General features: G+C 45.2%; 1 protein-coding gene across 4 annotated transcripts in view; it reads left to right on the top strand.

The window, feature by feature from the left end:
* The window catches only part of LOC122543362 (bromodomain adjacent to zinc finger domain protein 2A-like), a 133,422-nt gene that overhangs the window by 11,176 nt on the left and 105,853 nt on the right, over nucleotides 1-16,393 (top strand). Inside the window, exon 4 of one of the 4 annotated variants that reach the window (XM_087985647.1) lies at nucleotides 10,859-11,047. The exons of the other annotated variants lie outside the window; for them this stretch is intronic. Within the exon in view, the coding sequence (XP_087841773.1) occupies nucleotides 10,918-11,047 (130 nt within the window). The 5' untranslated portion in view covers nucleotides 10,859-10,917. The remainder of the gene's footprint in view (nucleotides 1-10,858; nucleotides 11,048-16,393) is intronic. 4 annotated transcript variants of the gene reach the window in all.

Raw genomic sequence — 16,393 nt, forward strand, 5'->3', positions numbered from 1 at the left:
CTCCATCTGCCACTTCTCGGCCCACGGCCCCATCTGATCAAAGTCATAGAGATGTACAGCATGGAAACAGACCCTTCAGTCCAACCTGTCCATGCCGACCAGATATCCCAACCCAACCTAGTCCCACCTGCCTATATCCCTCCAAACCCTTCCTATTCATATACTCATCCAAATGCTTCTTAAAATGTTGCAATTGTACCAGCCTCCACCACTTCCTCTGACAGCTCATTCCATACACGTACCACCCTCTGCGTGGAAAAGCTGCCCCGTAGGTCTCTTTTATATCTTTCCCCTTTCACCCTAAACCTATGCCCTCTAGTTCTGGACTCCCCGACCGCAGGGAAAATACTTTGCCTATTTACCCTATCCATGCCCCTCATAATTTTGTAAACCTCTATAAGGTCACCCCTCAGCCTCTGACGCTCCAGGGAAAACAGCCCCAGCCTGTTCAGCCTCTCCCTGTAGCTCAGATCCTCCAACCCTGGCAACATCCTTGTAAATCTTTTCTGAACCCTTTCAAGTTTCACAACAGTTTTCCGATAGGAAGGAGACCAGAATTGCACGCAATATTCCAACAGTGGTCCTGTCCAGCCGCAACATGACCTCCCAACTCCTGTACTCAATATTCTGACCAATAAAGGAAAGCATGCCAAACGTCGCCTTCACTATCCTGTCTACCTGTGACTCCACTTTCAAGGAGCTATGAACCTGCACTCCAAGGTCTCTTTGTTCAGCAACACTCCCTAGGACCTTACCATTAAGTGTATAAGTCCTGCTAAGATTTGCTTTCCCAGAATGCAGCACCTCGCATTTATCTGAATTAAACTCCATCTGCCACTTCTCAGCCCATTGGCCCATCTGGTCCAGATCCTGTTGTAATCTGAGGTAACCACTACATCTCCAATTTTGGTGTCATCTGCAAACTTACTAACTGTACCTCTTATACTCGCATTCAAGTCATTTATGTAAATGACAAAACGTAGAGGGCCCAGCACCAATCCTTGTGGCACTCCACTGGTCACAGGCCTCCAGTCTGAAAAACAACCCTCAACTACCACCCTCTGTCTTCTACCTTTGAGCCAGTTCTGTATCCAAATGGCTAGTTCTCCCTGTATTCCATGAGATCTAACCTTGCTAATCAGTCTCCCATGGGGAACCTTGTCGAATGCCTTACTGAAGTCCATGTAGATCACATCTACTGCTCTGCCCTCATCAATCGTCTTTGTTACTTCTTCAAAAAACTCTATCAAGTTTGTGAGACATGATTTCCCATGCTCAAAGCCATTGCTGACTATCCCGAATCAGTTCTTGCCTTTCCAAATACATGTACATCCTGTCCCTCAGGGTTCCCTCCAACAACTTGCCCACCACCGAGGTCAGGCTCACCGGTCTACAGTTCCCTGACTTGTCCTTAAAACCCTTCTTAAACAGTGGCACCACGTTTGCCAACCTCCAGTCTTCCAGCACCTCACCTGTGACTATCGATGATACAAATATCTCAGCAAGAGGCCCAGCAATCACTTCCCTAGCTTCCTACAGAGTTCTCGGGTACACCTGATCAGGTCCTGGGGATTTATCCACTTTTAACCGTTTCAAGACATCCAGCACTTCCTCCTCTGTAATCTGGACATTTTGCAAGATGTCACCATCTATATCCCTACAGTCTATATCTTCCATATTGTTTTCTACAGTAAATACTGATGCAAAATATTTATTTAGTATCTCCCCCATTTTCTGTGGCTCCCCACAAAGGCCGCCTTGCTGATCTTTGAGGGGCCCTATTCTCTCCCTAGTTACCCTTTTGTCCTTAATGTATTTGTAAAAACCCTTTGGATTCTCCTTCATTCTATTTGCCAAAGCTACCTCCTGTCCCCATTTTGCCCTCCTGATTTCCCTCTTAAGTATACTCCTACTGCCTTTATACTCTTCTAAGGATTCACTCGATCTATCCTGTCTATACCTGACATAGGCTTCCTTCTTTTTCTTAACTAAACCCTCAATTTCTTTAGTCATCCAGCATTCCCTTTACCTGCCAGTCTTCCCTTTCACCCTAACAGGAATATACTTTCTCTGGATTCTTGTTATCTCATTTCTGAAGGCTTCCCATTTTCCAGCCGTCCCTTTATCTGCGAACATCTGCCTCCAATCAGCTTTCGAAAGGTCTTGCCTGATACCGTCAAAATTGGCCTTTCCCCAACTTAGAACTTCAACTTTTAGATCTGGTCTATCCTTTTCCATCACTATTTTAAAACAAATAGAATTATAGTCGCTGGCCCCAAAGTGCTCCCCCACTGACACTTCAGTCACCTGCCCTGCCTTATTTCCCAAGAGTAGGTCAAGTTTTGCACCTTCTCTAGTAGGTACATCCACATACTGAATCAGAAAATTGTCTTGTACACACTTAACAAATTCCTCTCCATCTAAACCTTTAACACTATGGCAGTCCCAGTCTATGTTTGGAAAGTTAAAATCCCCTACCATAACTACCCTATTATTCTTACAGATAGCTGAGCTCTCCTTAAAAGTTTGTTTCTCAATTTCCTGCTGACTATTGGGAGGTCTATAATACAGTCCCAATAAGGTAATCATCCCTTTCTTATTTCTCAGTTCCACCCAAATAACTTCCCTGGATGTATTTCCGGGAATATCCTCCCTCAGCACAGGTGTAATGCTATCCCTTATCAAAAATGCCACTCCCCCTCCTCTCTTGCCTCCCTTTCTATCCTTCCTGTAGCATTTGTATCCTGGAACATTAAGCTGCCAGTCCTGCCCATCCCTGAGCCATGTTTCTGTAATTGCTATGCAATCCCAGTCCTATGTTCCTAACCATGCCCTGAGTTCATCTGCCATCCCTGTTAGGCCCCTTGCATTGAAATAAATGCAGTTTAAATTTATTAGTCCTACCTTGTCCCTACCTTCCCTGACTGTTTGACTCACTTCTGTTCTCAGCTGTACCCGTCTCAGATCGATCTCTTTCCTCACTATCTCCCTGGGTCCCACCCCCCACCTTACTAGTTTAAATCCTCCCGAGCAGTTCTAGCAAATTTCCCTCCCAGTGTATTAGTCCCCTTCCAATTTAGGTGCAATCCGTCCTTCTTGTACAGGTCACTTCTACCCCAAAAGAGATTCCAATGATCCAAAAATGTGAATCCTTCTCCCGTACACCAGCTCTGTACTCTGAGATAATCTTCCCTGTCCACTACACCAGCTATTTTGGTGTCATCTGCAAACTTACTAGCCATGCTTCTTATATTCTGCTCCATGCATTCAGATATAGTACCTTTTAAACTTGTCTTTTTGACATTTTTATCCATTCTTTCTGTACTCTCGCCTTATTTGCTGCTGGTCCTTGTTTCCACTTTTGCCTTCTGCTTTTGCTCTCTGCTTTTCTATCTTTCATTTCTGCCTTTGTTTCCCTCACTCTTGTCTCCCTGCTCAGGTTTCCCATCCCCCTGCCACTCTCGTTTAAATCCTCGCCCACAGTACTGGCGAATACCCTGACGATATTGGTCCCAGTTTTGCTGGGCAGAAGCCCATCCGCTTGTACAGGTCTCGCTTTCCCCACATCTGGGCCATTACCTCCAGAATCTAAGTCCCTCCCTCCCTCCTACACCGTTCCCCTCCCCCAGCCGTGCATTCATTTGCTCTGTTCTCCTATTTGTGATCTTGCTTGCACATGACACTGCTCTGCTAAATGCATCAGGTGCCTGGGCTGGGGATGACAAGATTCAGTGAGGCAATAAAGATTGTGGACTGAGTCTTTTCTGAGAACTACATCCGTTTTTTTTTTTTTGGAGTGTTTTTCACCACGAGGTCTCGCGAGATTACTCACTGTAACTTACCAAACGCAGCCCATTAACTGCCCCTATGGTTTTTCTCATGTTTGCTTCTCGCCCCACATACCATTCCCAGAACAGCTTGCCGCTGCCAGGGTATCTCAGAGTTGACTGGCTTTTCTGACGCCAGCACCATCTGCAAAGGACAATGTGTCCATGTGGCCCACCGGACAGGCACTGTCAGTCCAGAGCCACCCTGCATGGTTCCTCATATATGCGCTGGAGAAGGGGTGGTGAACAGGTGAGAGGTCCTCATCCCCCAGGAGGCCACAACACCAGACCATGCCAACCTGCTCCAAAATTGCCACCCAGGTCAGTGCAGTCTCAGTGTCTGCAAGAATGCACAACAATGTAGGAAGAAGGTCAATATTATTCTCAAACCCGCCAGGGTAAGTGCCGCTATCTTCTCTCTCATGTCTCATTCACTCTACCTCTGCTACTGTACCCACCTCCCACCAAGACTCATGCTCACCACTGCCTGAAACATCTTTCAATACTTGCTGTCATCCATCCCGACACCACTCACCCTGTCTGTCCTCGGCGCTGTCTACTCACTTGCTTGGGTCATGTCCCCACTTACACTAAAAATAACAGCTGTGCCACCCACTTTAATCTCCCTTTAATTCCAGGAAGAAACCAACCCACAATAGAGCAGAGAGTCAAGACAGGTGGCTGGCTGGCTGAAATTCAGCTCCTTGCCCCTTATGTGGAGAGCATGCTGACTGACCACCCCAAGCACCTAACGAAATGTGTCCAATTCCCTGGACTGGTATCAAAGACTGCCCTTAACTTACTATGCTGGGACACCTGAGCGAGAGCTATCCCCCTGGACTGGACTGAGGACTGCTGACAGCCAGGACATGTTTCCTGGCTTTGTGGCTGTGCTAAATGGCTCGGCTGTATTGCAATACTGTGAGCCTGATATCTGTGGCTGAGGTGGAAAAGTACACAAAGGTAGTGAAGGGAAGGGATTCTGTGACTATCCAGGTTGACTCCAAGTAAGTGAGTGCTATGACAGCTAGTGAACAGGCTGGAGATATAGCCTGGTGTGTCCCTGAGCACACAGTGTCCTTACTGCAGCATTACTGTGAGAGTTGCCAGTACAGCCTGAGGTGGGGCATTGATGAGCAGAAGTGTCCTGTAACTGAATCGGAGATGTGCCATGAGGGTTCTCACAGGCTGGCACATATTGGATGCCAATGTCTGTGGATGTGGGGTATCTGTAGCTGGTGACCATGGAGCGTGTCCTGAGATGTTGGTACCTCGTGTCCAACATGGAGGTTGTTTGGAGCAAGCAGTGAGCTGAATTCACCAGGTACACACTCTGATTTCTATGGTGAGAATTCTTGGCATCTAGTTTGTTTAGTGAGTTTGGGAAGACAGGAAGCTGAATATTTAATGAGGTGAGCTGTAGCATTGATAAAGTGTTTAACAAACTATAATCCTCCTTAAGTAGCAACTCTCCACTGCCCAGAGGGAAGCTCAACTTGCTGTTTGGCAAATTCATAAAAGATGCTGCAAGTTGCTCCTAAAATCGAAATAGGCCTCGCCAGACTTCTCACTAGATTCTGCCACAAATCCGGCCATAGCTGACTTTGCTCAGATCCCCGTAAGGTTCCACCCTATGTCTTTGAAGCTGATACTGGTGTCTGCAAAGTGGGGCCAGTTCAGAAGTCCATGTTTGGAACAGGAACAGGGGACCCATCTTAGGTTGTGGAGTTTGGTTGACCTCGGTTGACAGTGTTACAGCGGTAGAAGGTATAGATAGCTCTGCAGGAATGGGCTAGGCAGGCGGGGAGTGTTCATCATGACTGGTAGCCAGAAATGAAGTCGATTGCAGAGCCAGTGCAAAAGAAAGGGACCTTGAAATATTCAGATCTCTTGATTCATTATGCTGTGCTATGCGGCTGGGAACTGATGAACCTGTGAATATCACACCAGCTGTTATCGACAAAGACAACCAAGTAGCACTGGCAGGCCTATGACACAACACAACAGCGTGGAAGTAGATCAGATCGCCAATATCAATTGAAGTGAGTGTTGGCTATAGTCCTAGGGGGGCCTTGGATTTCTGACTTGACAGTTGATTGACCTGACAGAGTCAATGTTAAGTCACAATAACCCTGCTATTGAATAGGGGAATTTATACATTAGTGACTGTCCTCTCAGTGTCTATAATCCTTTCACAGAAAAGGAATGTACATTGGTGATAGGTTCAAAGATGTAACAAGAGCCTCCATGTGATTTTTGGTGTAGGAACTGGAAGATATGTTCCTGCATTACTTTCTTTGCTACTGGATTCCTTTGGGTTTCTTCAGTCTCCTAAGTTTAGTGGTAATGTGGCTTTCCTGAAGCAGTTCGCCGCTGAACAGGGCTGACAAACCGGGGCAGGATCAGTCTATATGATAGATAGGGGACCATCGAGTGAATGAAGCCCAATGCACATCTGGAGGACAGCATCACTCAAGGTGTTGTGTGGTACATTGGTACCAGTGTAAGTGGCAGTGACCTTAATCTTTTATAGTCAAAATCAGTTGTCACTTTGCTTTATAACATCATCAGCAAATGAAGTGTCAACTACTTCTCCAGGGCCACTTGAGGACCGGGGGATTTACAGAGATGGTCTGGAGAGCAGAGCAGATACGGCAGTGACCTGTGACCCATTCAATAGCAGGCAGCTGTGTCAGCATTTACATCAACTATAGCAGCTCAATGTAACCCATTCAGTGGAGGCACTTATGTGAAGTATGGCAGATAGCTGTAACCCATTTTAATGGCAGACAGCTGTAACTCATTCAGCGGAGGCATTTACTTCAGTTATGACGGTTAGCTGTAACCCATTCAATGGAGGCATCGACATCGTGTAAGAACTCATTCAGTGGAGGCGCAGCATCAAATATGGTAGCCAGCTGTAACCAATTCAATAGCAGCTGGCTGTGACGCAGTCAGTGAACACAGTAATGTCGATCACACCGAAATATTTATGGGTAACCAATTGGAGCCGATGATACATTGGGTGACCAGTCACCGGTTGAAGTAAGTGATAAGGCCTTCCTGAAAATGATCTGTACGATAGTGTGTTCTCTGAAGGGGCAAAGTGCTGAACAATGAGTGAACAATCCCCATGAGATGGTAGCAGCCCAGAGGTAGTGGTTGACATCACAGATGTTGGTGAGCTTCTTTGAAGGGTGGCACTTTGCAACAGATGTGTCTGATGCATGAGGGAATATCCAGATTGGGTCGTGAAACATTGAAATAACTCCACAGAGGCCAGTATCCCATCACCAGGTCTCCCTTTATTTACATGTGGAGAGTCCTTGACTCTAAACTATCTTCCTCAGAGGCAGATCTCTGAGTGAGCTGAACCTCTTAGACTCCTGTTTCTATCTGTCAGCCAGGGCTCCTTGATTGGACCAGATTAACAGTCCCAATCAGGGAACTCATATTGAATGAGGTCCACCTGGCTGACCTCATTGCAATCACTGTATCCCTCCCCCTCTAGGTCCGAGGACATAGGCTGGTTCTGTTAATTGTAGCTCCTCCTGGGGCACTTTAGCACCAGGTCGGGTTCCTCCAACTCTGCCTCGGAAACAGGCAATGTGTAATGCACAGTAGCTTGCCTCTTGCACCTGGAGTGTCTCAGAAGAAATTCATTCTCCCCTTCAGGTGACAAAGGCATCAATATCCACCGTGTCCATCTCAGATTCTGAGGTATCTTCAAGATTTCACAGACAGGGCGAACCCACGGCTTCCAGAACAGTCAATAAAGCAGTCGAGAAGCTGGGCACGTTTTGCTTCTGCACTGTTTGTGAGATTGCAGCTTTCATATGGTCCATGTGCCATTCCCAACACCAGACTTTGTCCCCTGTATCAAACTGTTTCCCTTGCTTAGCAGAGTCTTGTGTCCAGTACGGGCATTCCTGATGCTGCTTCATCACCCTCATCCAGGTCCGGAAAGATCAAGTTTAACCTGGTGCGGAGTCTTTTCCCCATTAGCAACTCTGCTGGAGCTATCCTTGTAAACACGTGAGGGGTGGTCCTAAAATCAAGTAGAAACTGGGACAGTTTGGTATCTTGAGAAGGCTGTAGTCTGTTCTTTAAGCATGCCTTCAAAGTTTGGACTGCTCTTTCTGCCAGACCATTGGATGTTGGATGCTATGGAGCTGTTCTAGTCTGCCGAATACCATTCAACTTGAGGAAATTCTCATATTCCCTACTGGTAAACGACGGCCCATTATCTGTGACCAACGTTTCTGGGTATTGCAAAAGATGCACGCAGGTTTTACATTGTCATCCCTGTGTGTGACTGAATGAATTCTATGCATGTCCAGCTGCTTTGACTGGGTGTTCACCGTGATTAAGAACATTGAGCCCATGAAAGGATCTGCAAAGTTAACGTGTAACTGAGTCCAGGGTTTATCCGGCCATTCCCATGAATGTGGGGGAGCTGCTGGTGGTAATGTTTGTCCTTGTTGGCACTCTGGGCACTGCCCCACCAATGCGGCTATGCCTGTACTCAATCCTGGCCACCAGACATAACGTCTTGCCAACATCTTCATTTTGGACACCCCTGGATGACCCTGGTGGGGTTTAGCCAGTATCTGGCAGCAGCCGTTGCTCTGTACGATCACTCTTGGACCCCATAACAAAATGCTGTCCTCTACTGTGTTTTGGTCTCTCCGGATCCAAATATGTCTGACAGAGGCGTGGTAATGACTGAAAGGATGACAGTGACAGTGACTCACCCCAGCACAGTTCCTCAGAGACATACACACAAGGTTGGCTATCTATGAGGACACAGGGATGATGCTTGAACGGTACCACATCTGGACTGAAGCTGCAATGGCTAGAGTTTCAATTCAATGAGGCAAGCAAGTGACATGATGACCAAAAAAATCATATTGGACTCAAATCATTAACTTTGTTTCTGCCACCACAGGTGCTACCAGAATTGCTGAGGTACTCCATAACGTATTGTTTTCATTTCTGATCTCCAGCACCTGCAGAACTTTGCTTTCTCTTTTTTGATTTGATGACTGTGCCGCTGGAAAAAGCAGGTGTTTTTGAGTCCTTTGCCAGGCTTGGAATTGCATCTACCCTGTTATCTATGTTTCTTAACAACACTCTGTGTCAACAGAATTGAGCATCAGGGTCAGGAAGAGTAAAGGATAAAAGAGCAGATTGTGCCAATTTGAAGCTTCTGCAGAGATTATGTGTCCATTTAATCCTTTCACTGGACTGGCAACCATCAGTAACAGGGTCCAAACAGATAGTGGTAAAAGTACATTGAGGAATGACCCTTGAAAGCATCTTATAGGCTCTGATGAAAGATTTCATGCCAGAAAGTGCCAGTGGAGAGCAGGTATAGAGGGGGTTGCCATGCTGTGGCTAGCTAGTAAGGTGTGCTGTGACCAAATGCATCCCAGAATAGTTGTCATCCTAGGACAGATTACAGTTTCAGATTACTGTGTCAGACAAGTCATATTGTGACACTGCATTTATTCCATTTTGCCAATTGTGAAGATAGTCTTCAGGAATGTTACCAACACAGATCTTGATGACAGGGCTCTCCACTATAAGATCACCTGGGACACAGGATATTAATTCCCCAATGGCACTTGCAATTCCAGGCATGGCGTTTGGGAATTGAATGTATAGGATGCAATCTCTCCACAGTGCTTCAAGGAAAATTGTGCTAATGGAATCAGACATAAGGCATTGGACAGATGTGTCTCAAAGATGTATTTCCATTTGGCAATCTTGTGTACAGTTGAGTCAGCATCTGGCATGAGTGAAGGTGGTGGCTGACTGTAGCATCCAACATCAAGAAATGGGACAAGTCAAAAACCCCATCTGACCTCTTGACAAGAAACGATGGGTTAAGGTATTGCCCATCTTCAGGCCAAGCAAAGACTCCAGGAATATCAAATTTTTGTTGCATGTCAACCGGTCTGTCTCTGATATATTGGGGGAGGCAGCACTTTGTTGCAGAGGTTTTACAGGTCCCATCATTAACATTAGCCTTGAAGGGTCCAGCATTTTCACTCTAGCCTTGGCATGCTGGATCAAAGAAGTTGTGGTTCTCCTGAAGGAGTTTGGGGAACCGAAGGTGTGTGTGCTGAGGCCGGATGTGATTCAGATCCACAAGGACACATTCTGAAAAGAGCTGATGGTGCTTACATTTGTACTGCATGGTAGGCAGTGTGTCATGTTGTCCTGAGAAGGCTGAGAATTTTCTGCTCCTGTCACTATCTTCCTTTCCGCAGTCAGCCACTATCACGCCTCAGTCAGACACAAAGTTGAATCTGTGAATATCGCACCAGACCTTGCAGTCTCAGAAGGTGGCTGAGGGGGAAGACAGGTTATATTCATCAACAAATACTCATTGCAAGACTGGACTTGTGATAAAACTTGTCAGTGGCATGAGTCTAAAATGTGGCAGATGCCCAGGGCCGGTGGGTTGGTACATTTTGATAGTAAAAGTGGGGAGAATGGTTCAATGTCAAGAGGGCTGCAACAACACTAGGTGGAGTCGTCTCAATGAAACTTGTTGGCCTTATTGCTGTTGACCTTGAGGAAGCGCAAAGTACATGGGCTCATCTCATTCTTCATGGGCTGGAGGAAGGATGAGATCAGAGATCCACTGCAAATGGTGGACTCACCAACAAACATTAGGTTTTTGGTGAGTTGAATTGATATATTTTTGATTTCCGTGATGGAGAGCCTTCAAGTAGCAAAAAGAACAGAACAGCACACTCTGAAAGTGCTCAGCAGGTCTGGCAACACTTGTGGAAAGAAAAATAGATTTAACAATTTGAGTTAAATGGGAGTCTTCAGAACTTCAGTTATATTTGACTCAAAACATGAGTTCTGCTTTTCTCTCTCCATACCTTAACATGGCTTCCTAAAATCATTGGTGGGCAATCTTTTTGTTTTCAACAAAAAACAGGAAGGTTCTCCCTGGTATCTCAAATGCTGCAGGACCTGCTGAATATTTCCTACACTTTCTGCTTTCATTTCAGATTTCCAGCAACAAGGTTCTCCGCCAGCAGACCTTCAGAGGCAAGGTCTAAGCAAACAGATGAGTGTTTCACCAACCACAGGAAAAGGCAGCTTTGCCTGCCTGCAAAGTGCAGCAAGATTTGATTCCAGGATTAAAGCAGCAGTAGCCGTCGAGCCTGCAGCAGCAATGAAGAACAAATTAGCGAAGGGTATGGACCTAGACGGAAGGGGAGCGGGGTTGAGAGTCCGAGCTGTGTGAATGCTGGAGGGTGAAGTGAAGTGAAGAGAAGAATGATATTGCAAGCTGAGGATTCCCCCAATGGGGGAACGCAGCATAAACTGACGACGGGGTAGTGCAGCATAAATTGGGGATGAACAGTGCTGGGGCCACAATTAATCAGAGTATATACTAATGACTTGGAAAAGGAAAATGAATATATGATAGCCAAGTTTGCACATGACACGAAAATAGGTGGGAAGGCAAATGGTGAGGATGATACGAGTCTGTAAAGGGATATAGGCAGGTTGAGTCAGTGGGCAAAAATGTGGCCAATGGAGTATAATGTCGGGAAATAGGAGGTTATGCACTTTGGCAGGGAGAACAGAGGAGCTGAATGTTATTTAAATGGAGAAAGTCTGCAGAAAACTGCAGGCAGTTCAGGGAAAGTTCAGAGTTGATCCCAATAATGGAGGGTTTTTTAATGAGGAAGGGTTGAGTAGGTTGGGCCTGTACTCATTGGAGTTTAGAAGAGTGAGAGGACACCTTTATTGAAACACACAAGATTCTTCGGGGACTTGACAGGGGAGATGCAGAATGGCTGTTTCCCCTTGTGGGAGTGTCTGGGACCAGAGGGTATAATCTTAGAGTAAGGGGTCACCAAGTTAGAACAGAGATGGGAAAGAGTTGCTTCTCAGAGGTAGTGAATCTGTGGACTTCTTTACCACAGAGGGCTGTCGAGGCTGGGGATTAATGTATGTTCAATGCGGCGATAAGTAGATTTTTAATGAATTCGAGAATGAAGGAGAGAAGGCAGGGAATTGGATTTGAGGGTTATTAGCCTTGCCATGATCAGATTGACTGGATTCCATGTGCTGAGTGACTTATTTCTGCTCATACATCTTATGATCTGTGGTCTTATGGTGAACTAACCAAATTCAGGCTTTGAGTAACTATTTGCTTTGGTGAATTTCATTTAGTTTGTGTTGCCTCCAAATGCTGAGATGCTGAAAGTTGCTAAGTTAACTTAATGTCGATTGGTTGTGCCAACCTGAATATGGAGATGTGTACTGAAGGGGCTGGTCAAACCTGGCCATATACTTGGGGAGGGAGGATCTGGTGTGCCATCCATTTCGGAAAGGGAAGTGTTACAATTTGTTAACGATGAAACATTTCCAATTGGCCAACTGATCTGACATCATTAAGAAATGAAACTTTACAACTGATTTTTGTTTTGGCCTCCACAACATAGACACTGTTGATGAAGCCTTGGGTCGGATGATTTCACACGCCAATGTCGGAGGGTTTGAGCTAGGGGGAGAGGCTGAGGGGTGACCTTATAGAGGTTTGTAAAATCATGAGGGGCATGGATAGGATAAATCGACAAAGTCTCTTTCCTGGGGTGGGGGAGTCCAGAACTAGAGGGCATAGGTTTAGGGTGAGAGGGGAAAGATAGAAAAGGGTGCTGAGGGGTAACGTTTTCACACAGAGGGTGGTGCGTGTATAGAATGAGCTGCCAGAGGGAGTGGTGGAGGCTGGTACAATTACAGCATTTAGATGTGTATATGAATAGGAAGGGTAGAGAGGGATATGGGCCAAATGCTGGCAAACGGGACTAGATTAGATTGGGATATCTGGTCGGTGTGGACGAGTTGGACTGAAGGGTCTGTTTCCATGCTGTACGTCTCTATGACTCTGACATGTAATGGCATGTCCTCCTGATCAATACTTGATGTCATCTTCTGGACTGTTAACTTATAAACTTCAAATGATTTTGTCTCGTGGGTTTCTATCATATACTATGTCACACTGCCTTGCTAGCCTCTTATACAGGCTCCCCCAGATAGGTTCTCTTTGGGGAAATACCTGCCCCATGCTTTGCATATTTCCTTGTAAACACTGACATGGTTAGGTCTCTTGTGGTTGGGTGGTTAATGGGAGCCGAAGGGGAGGGAGGTGGGGTCGTGTCAGAAATAGATCAAACGTCTTACGAACACATTGTGTTGTCACACTGCTCAGGGTAGTGTGTGTGTGATCTGAAGTTACAATTTAAAAACTTAAGTTACTTACTAGCAATGTTGTTTTTATTGTGCAGCCATTCCAGGCCTTTCTAAGAACTGAGAGTTTGATTAGCGTGGTAAGCCGCCATGTAGAATGAGGGTGAAGTTCAGCAAAACAAATACAACTGTTGTCGGCCTGTATTCCACTCTCTACCAAAGGTGTAAAGATTATTGACATTCACTTGTTTCACTTCTTCAAAGAATGGTTTTCAAGGAAAGTAAAGGGATACGTGTCCCAGGTCAGGCTGCTAGTTTATAGGTCTGTATTAGGGACCAACGAGGTGTTCAAAGCATGTCAGCACTGGTTCATGAAATTTGACCTCTGATTTAGAAGGTTGGGGCATGAAGTCCCACTTCGGAGATTTGAACATAATATCCAATACAGTACTGAGGGAGTGCTGCACTGTTGGAGGTGCTATCTTTTGGACCAGGGTCTAATCTGCCCGAATGGGAATGTAAAAGATGCCATGGCACTATTTGAAGAGTAGGGGAGTTTCCCCAATGTCCTCAGCCAATATTTCTCCCTCCTCAACTCAGTTTACTAAAATAGATGGTCTGATCATTGTTGTTTGTGAGAGCTTGCTGTGTGCAGATTGGTGCTATGATTACAGTTCCAGAAAATACTTAGGTGTCACTTTGGGATATCCAGCGTTGCACGCGCCTTATATAAATGCAAGAGCAAAAACACTGCTGACACCAGAAATCTGAAAGCAAAACAAAAAATATGAAGCGGGTCAGGCTGTGCTTATGCAGAGATAAACAGAGATAGTGTTTCATATTGGTGGCCTTTTAACAAGAATGCGAGTCAGTCCCACGTTCTTAATCTCTGGGTATATAGAGAGTATGGACCCCTGTGTGACATCTCATCCCATAGAATGAGATAAGGTTGATCTAATTCATCTGAAGAAAATGATCCGTGGCAAATAAAACTGAAAGCAGCATTCAAAGTACTGGCGGATAGCCGAACATCTTGCAGACTGTTTCCACACTTCTCTTATACTGGTACTGTGTTCTGTAATATTTTTCCTGTATTTTTCTTTTCCTTTTAATTGTGCATTTGATCAGCAGTTCGATCTGTAGCCATCCATTATACAAATTTCATAATGGGCATACAACACCCTCTCCAGAAGGCAGTTCATCACAACTGTGATGAGTCATTAGATCTGCACTGTGCAGCAGTAAATAAAAATGAATTTCAGCTCATAGGAGGTGTGGGCAGCCTGCCGAAATTCCATCAAAGTTTTTTACCCAAAAATGATGAAAGGAGTCCGAACTGTGGTATTAACATTAAGATGTATTCATGGTGAATTTTTTTTCTAAATTGCAACATGCATCAATCTAATACAAACCAAACATAATCCTGTCCTTGGATACCTGCTGATTGTTCCTCATCTGTGTCCTAGGAACCTGGTCGCCAATTGTGGAACCCCCTCCAGTCACCTAACCTGCCTGGGATTGATCCGACAACTCTGTTTTCATTGTCCGAATACTGTACCAATAAATTCACCCAGTTATTCCATTGGGAAGAATGACTTTAAATGTTTTAACAAAGTTTAGTATTTTAAAAAGTCTTTGTATTTAAACTGTACAGCCGTGATCCAATGAGATATGAAAGTTAGTGTGTTTCTTTCAATTGTGCGGCATTATAAACCTGAAAATGTGTTGCTGGAAAAGCGCAGCAGGTCAGGCAGCATCCAGGGAACAGGAGAATCGACCTTTCGGGCATAAGCCCCTCCCATCCAAAACTCAAAGGTTTTCAAGAGGAGATGCCAGTTTTATCAGGTGACTGTACCATGGTCTTTGGAGCTCAAAAATATAGCAAGTGTCAATGCAATATTAACTATGTTTACTTGGCAATTAATCTTCTGCACAATATAGGGCACCATAATCTCTCACTGATATTACATTTCATGTCATGTAATCTCAAGCTGAAATTCTCCAGTTTCTTTTCCTCAGGTAAAAGTTTCAATGCTTTCTGTTCTTCGTGCTGTGGCCTGTAGTTTCTTTCTATCCTGGCTGAAGTTCAGTTTTAGGGCTCTGGTGGTTACAAATGATCTGAGGAAAGAGTAGGATTATTTTAGTTTTGCTATGTAATACCATAAAAGCATTCTAGAAATTGAACAAGCATTAGATAGGATCTGTTCCTTTTGCACAACCAACCCCACCTAACATCCTTTTCACCATAACTCTTAACTGTATTTCTCCACATAAAAACCTGTCCATTTGCCTCATAAATCTATTTGTACTGTCTGTTTCAATGGCCTTGCCTGCTACGTACTCGCAACTCTTGCCCTTTGGGTGAAAGTAGTTCCTCTTGATTTTAGCTCTTACCCCAACTTCCTTATTTAACTTCCGTTTAATGTTTGAATCCTATCATGGAAAAGATTGCCAAAAGTCACCCGTAATTTTGAAAACTTCAATTAGAATTTTTTTTTTTTGTTCACCGGATGTGGGTGTCATTAGTTAGGCCAGCATTTATTGTCCATTCCTAACTGCTTTTGAGAGGCTGATATTGAGCCACCTCGTTGCCTGGCTGCAGTCTGTGTGGTGCAGGGACACTCACACTGTCGTTATGGAGGGAATTTCAGGATTTTGACCCAGTGACATTGAAGGAATGAAAATGTAGTTCCAGGTTTGCTCGCACACACTTGCAATTGGTGGTGTTCCCATGTATCTGCTGCCCTTGCCCTCTTAGGTGGTTGAGGTTGCAAGTTTGAAAGGTGCTGTTGAAGGAATCTTGATGAGTTGCTGCAGATGGTACTGTGTCTCAGTGGTGAAGAGAATGAATTTTGAAGGTGGTGGATGTGGTGCCAGTCAACTGGACTGCTTTGTCCTGGATGGCATCAAGCTGCTTGAATGGTGTTGAGGCTGCACCCATTCAGGCAAGTGAGGAATATTCCATCGCACTCCTGACTTGTGTCTTGTAGCTGGAGGAGAAAGTGAGGTCTGCAGATGCTGGAGATCAGAGCTGAAAATGTGTTGCTGGAAAAGCGCAGCAGGTCAGGCAGCATCCAGGGAACAGGAAAATTCCTGAAGAAGGGCTTATGCCCGAAACGTCGATTCTCCTGTTCCCTGGATGCTGCCTGACCTGCTGCGCTTTTCCAGCAACACATTTTCAGCTTGTGTCTTGTAGCTGGTGAACAAGCTGAGAGTCAGGAGGTGAGTTACTCACTGCTGAGATTTCAGCCTGTGACCTGCTTATGGAGCCACAACAGTTATATGGCCAGTTCAGTTCAGTTTCTGGTCAATGGTAACCCTCAGGATATTGACTGTGGAGG

The sequence above is a fragment of the Chiloscyllium plagiosum genome, unplaced genomic scaffold (assembly GCF_037043375.1).
Source record: "Chiloscyllium plagiosum isolate Xiang-an unplaced genomic scaffold, Cpla_swu_hap1 HiC_scaffold_53X, whole genome shotgun sequence".
Lineage (NCBI taxonomy): Eukaryota > Metazoa > Chordata > Chondrichthyes > Orectolobiformes > Hemiscylliidae > Chiloscyllium > Chiloscyllium plagiosum.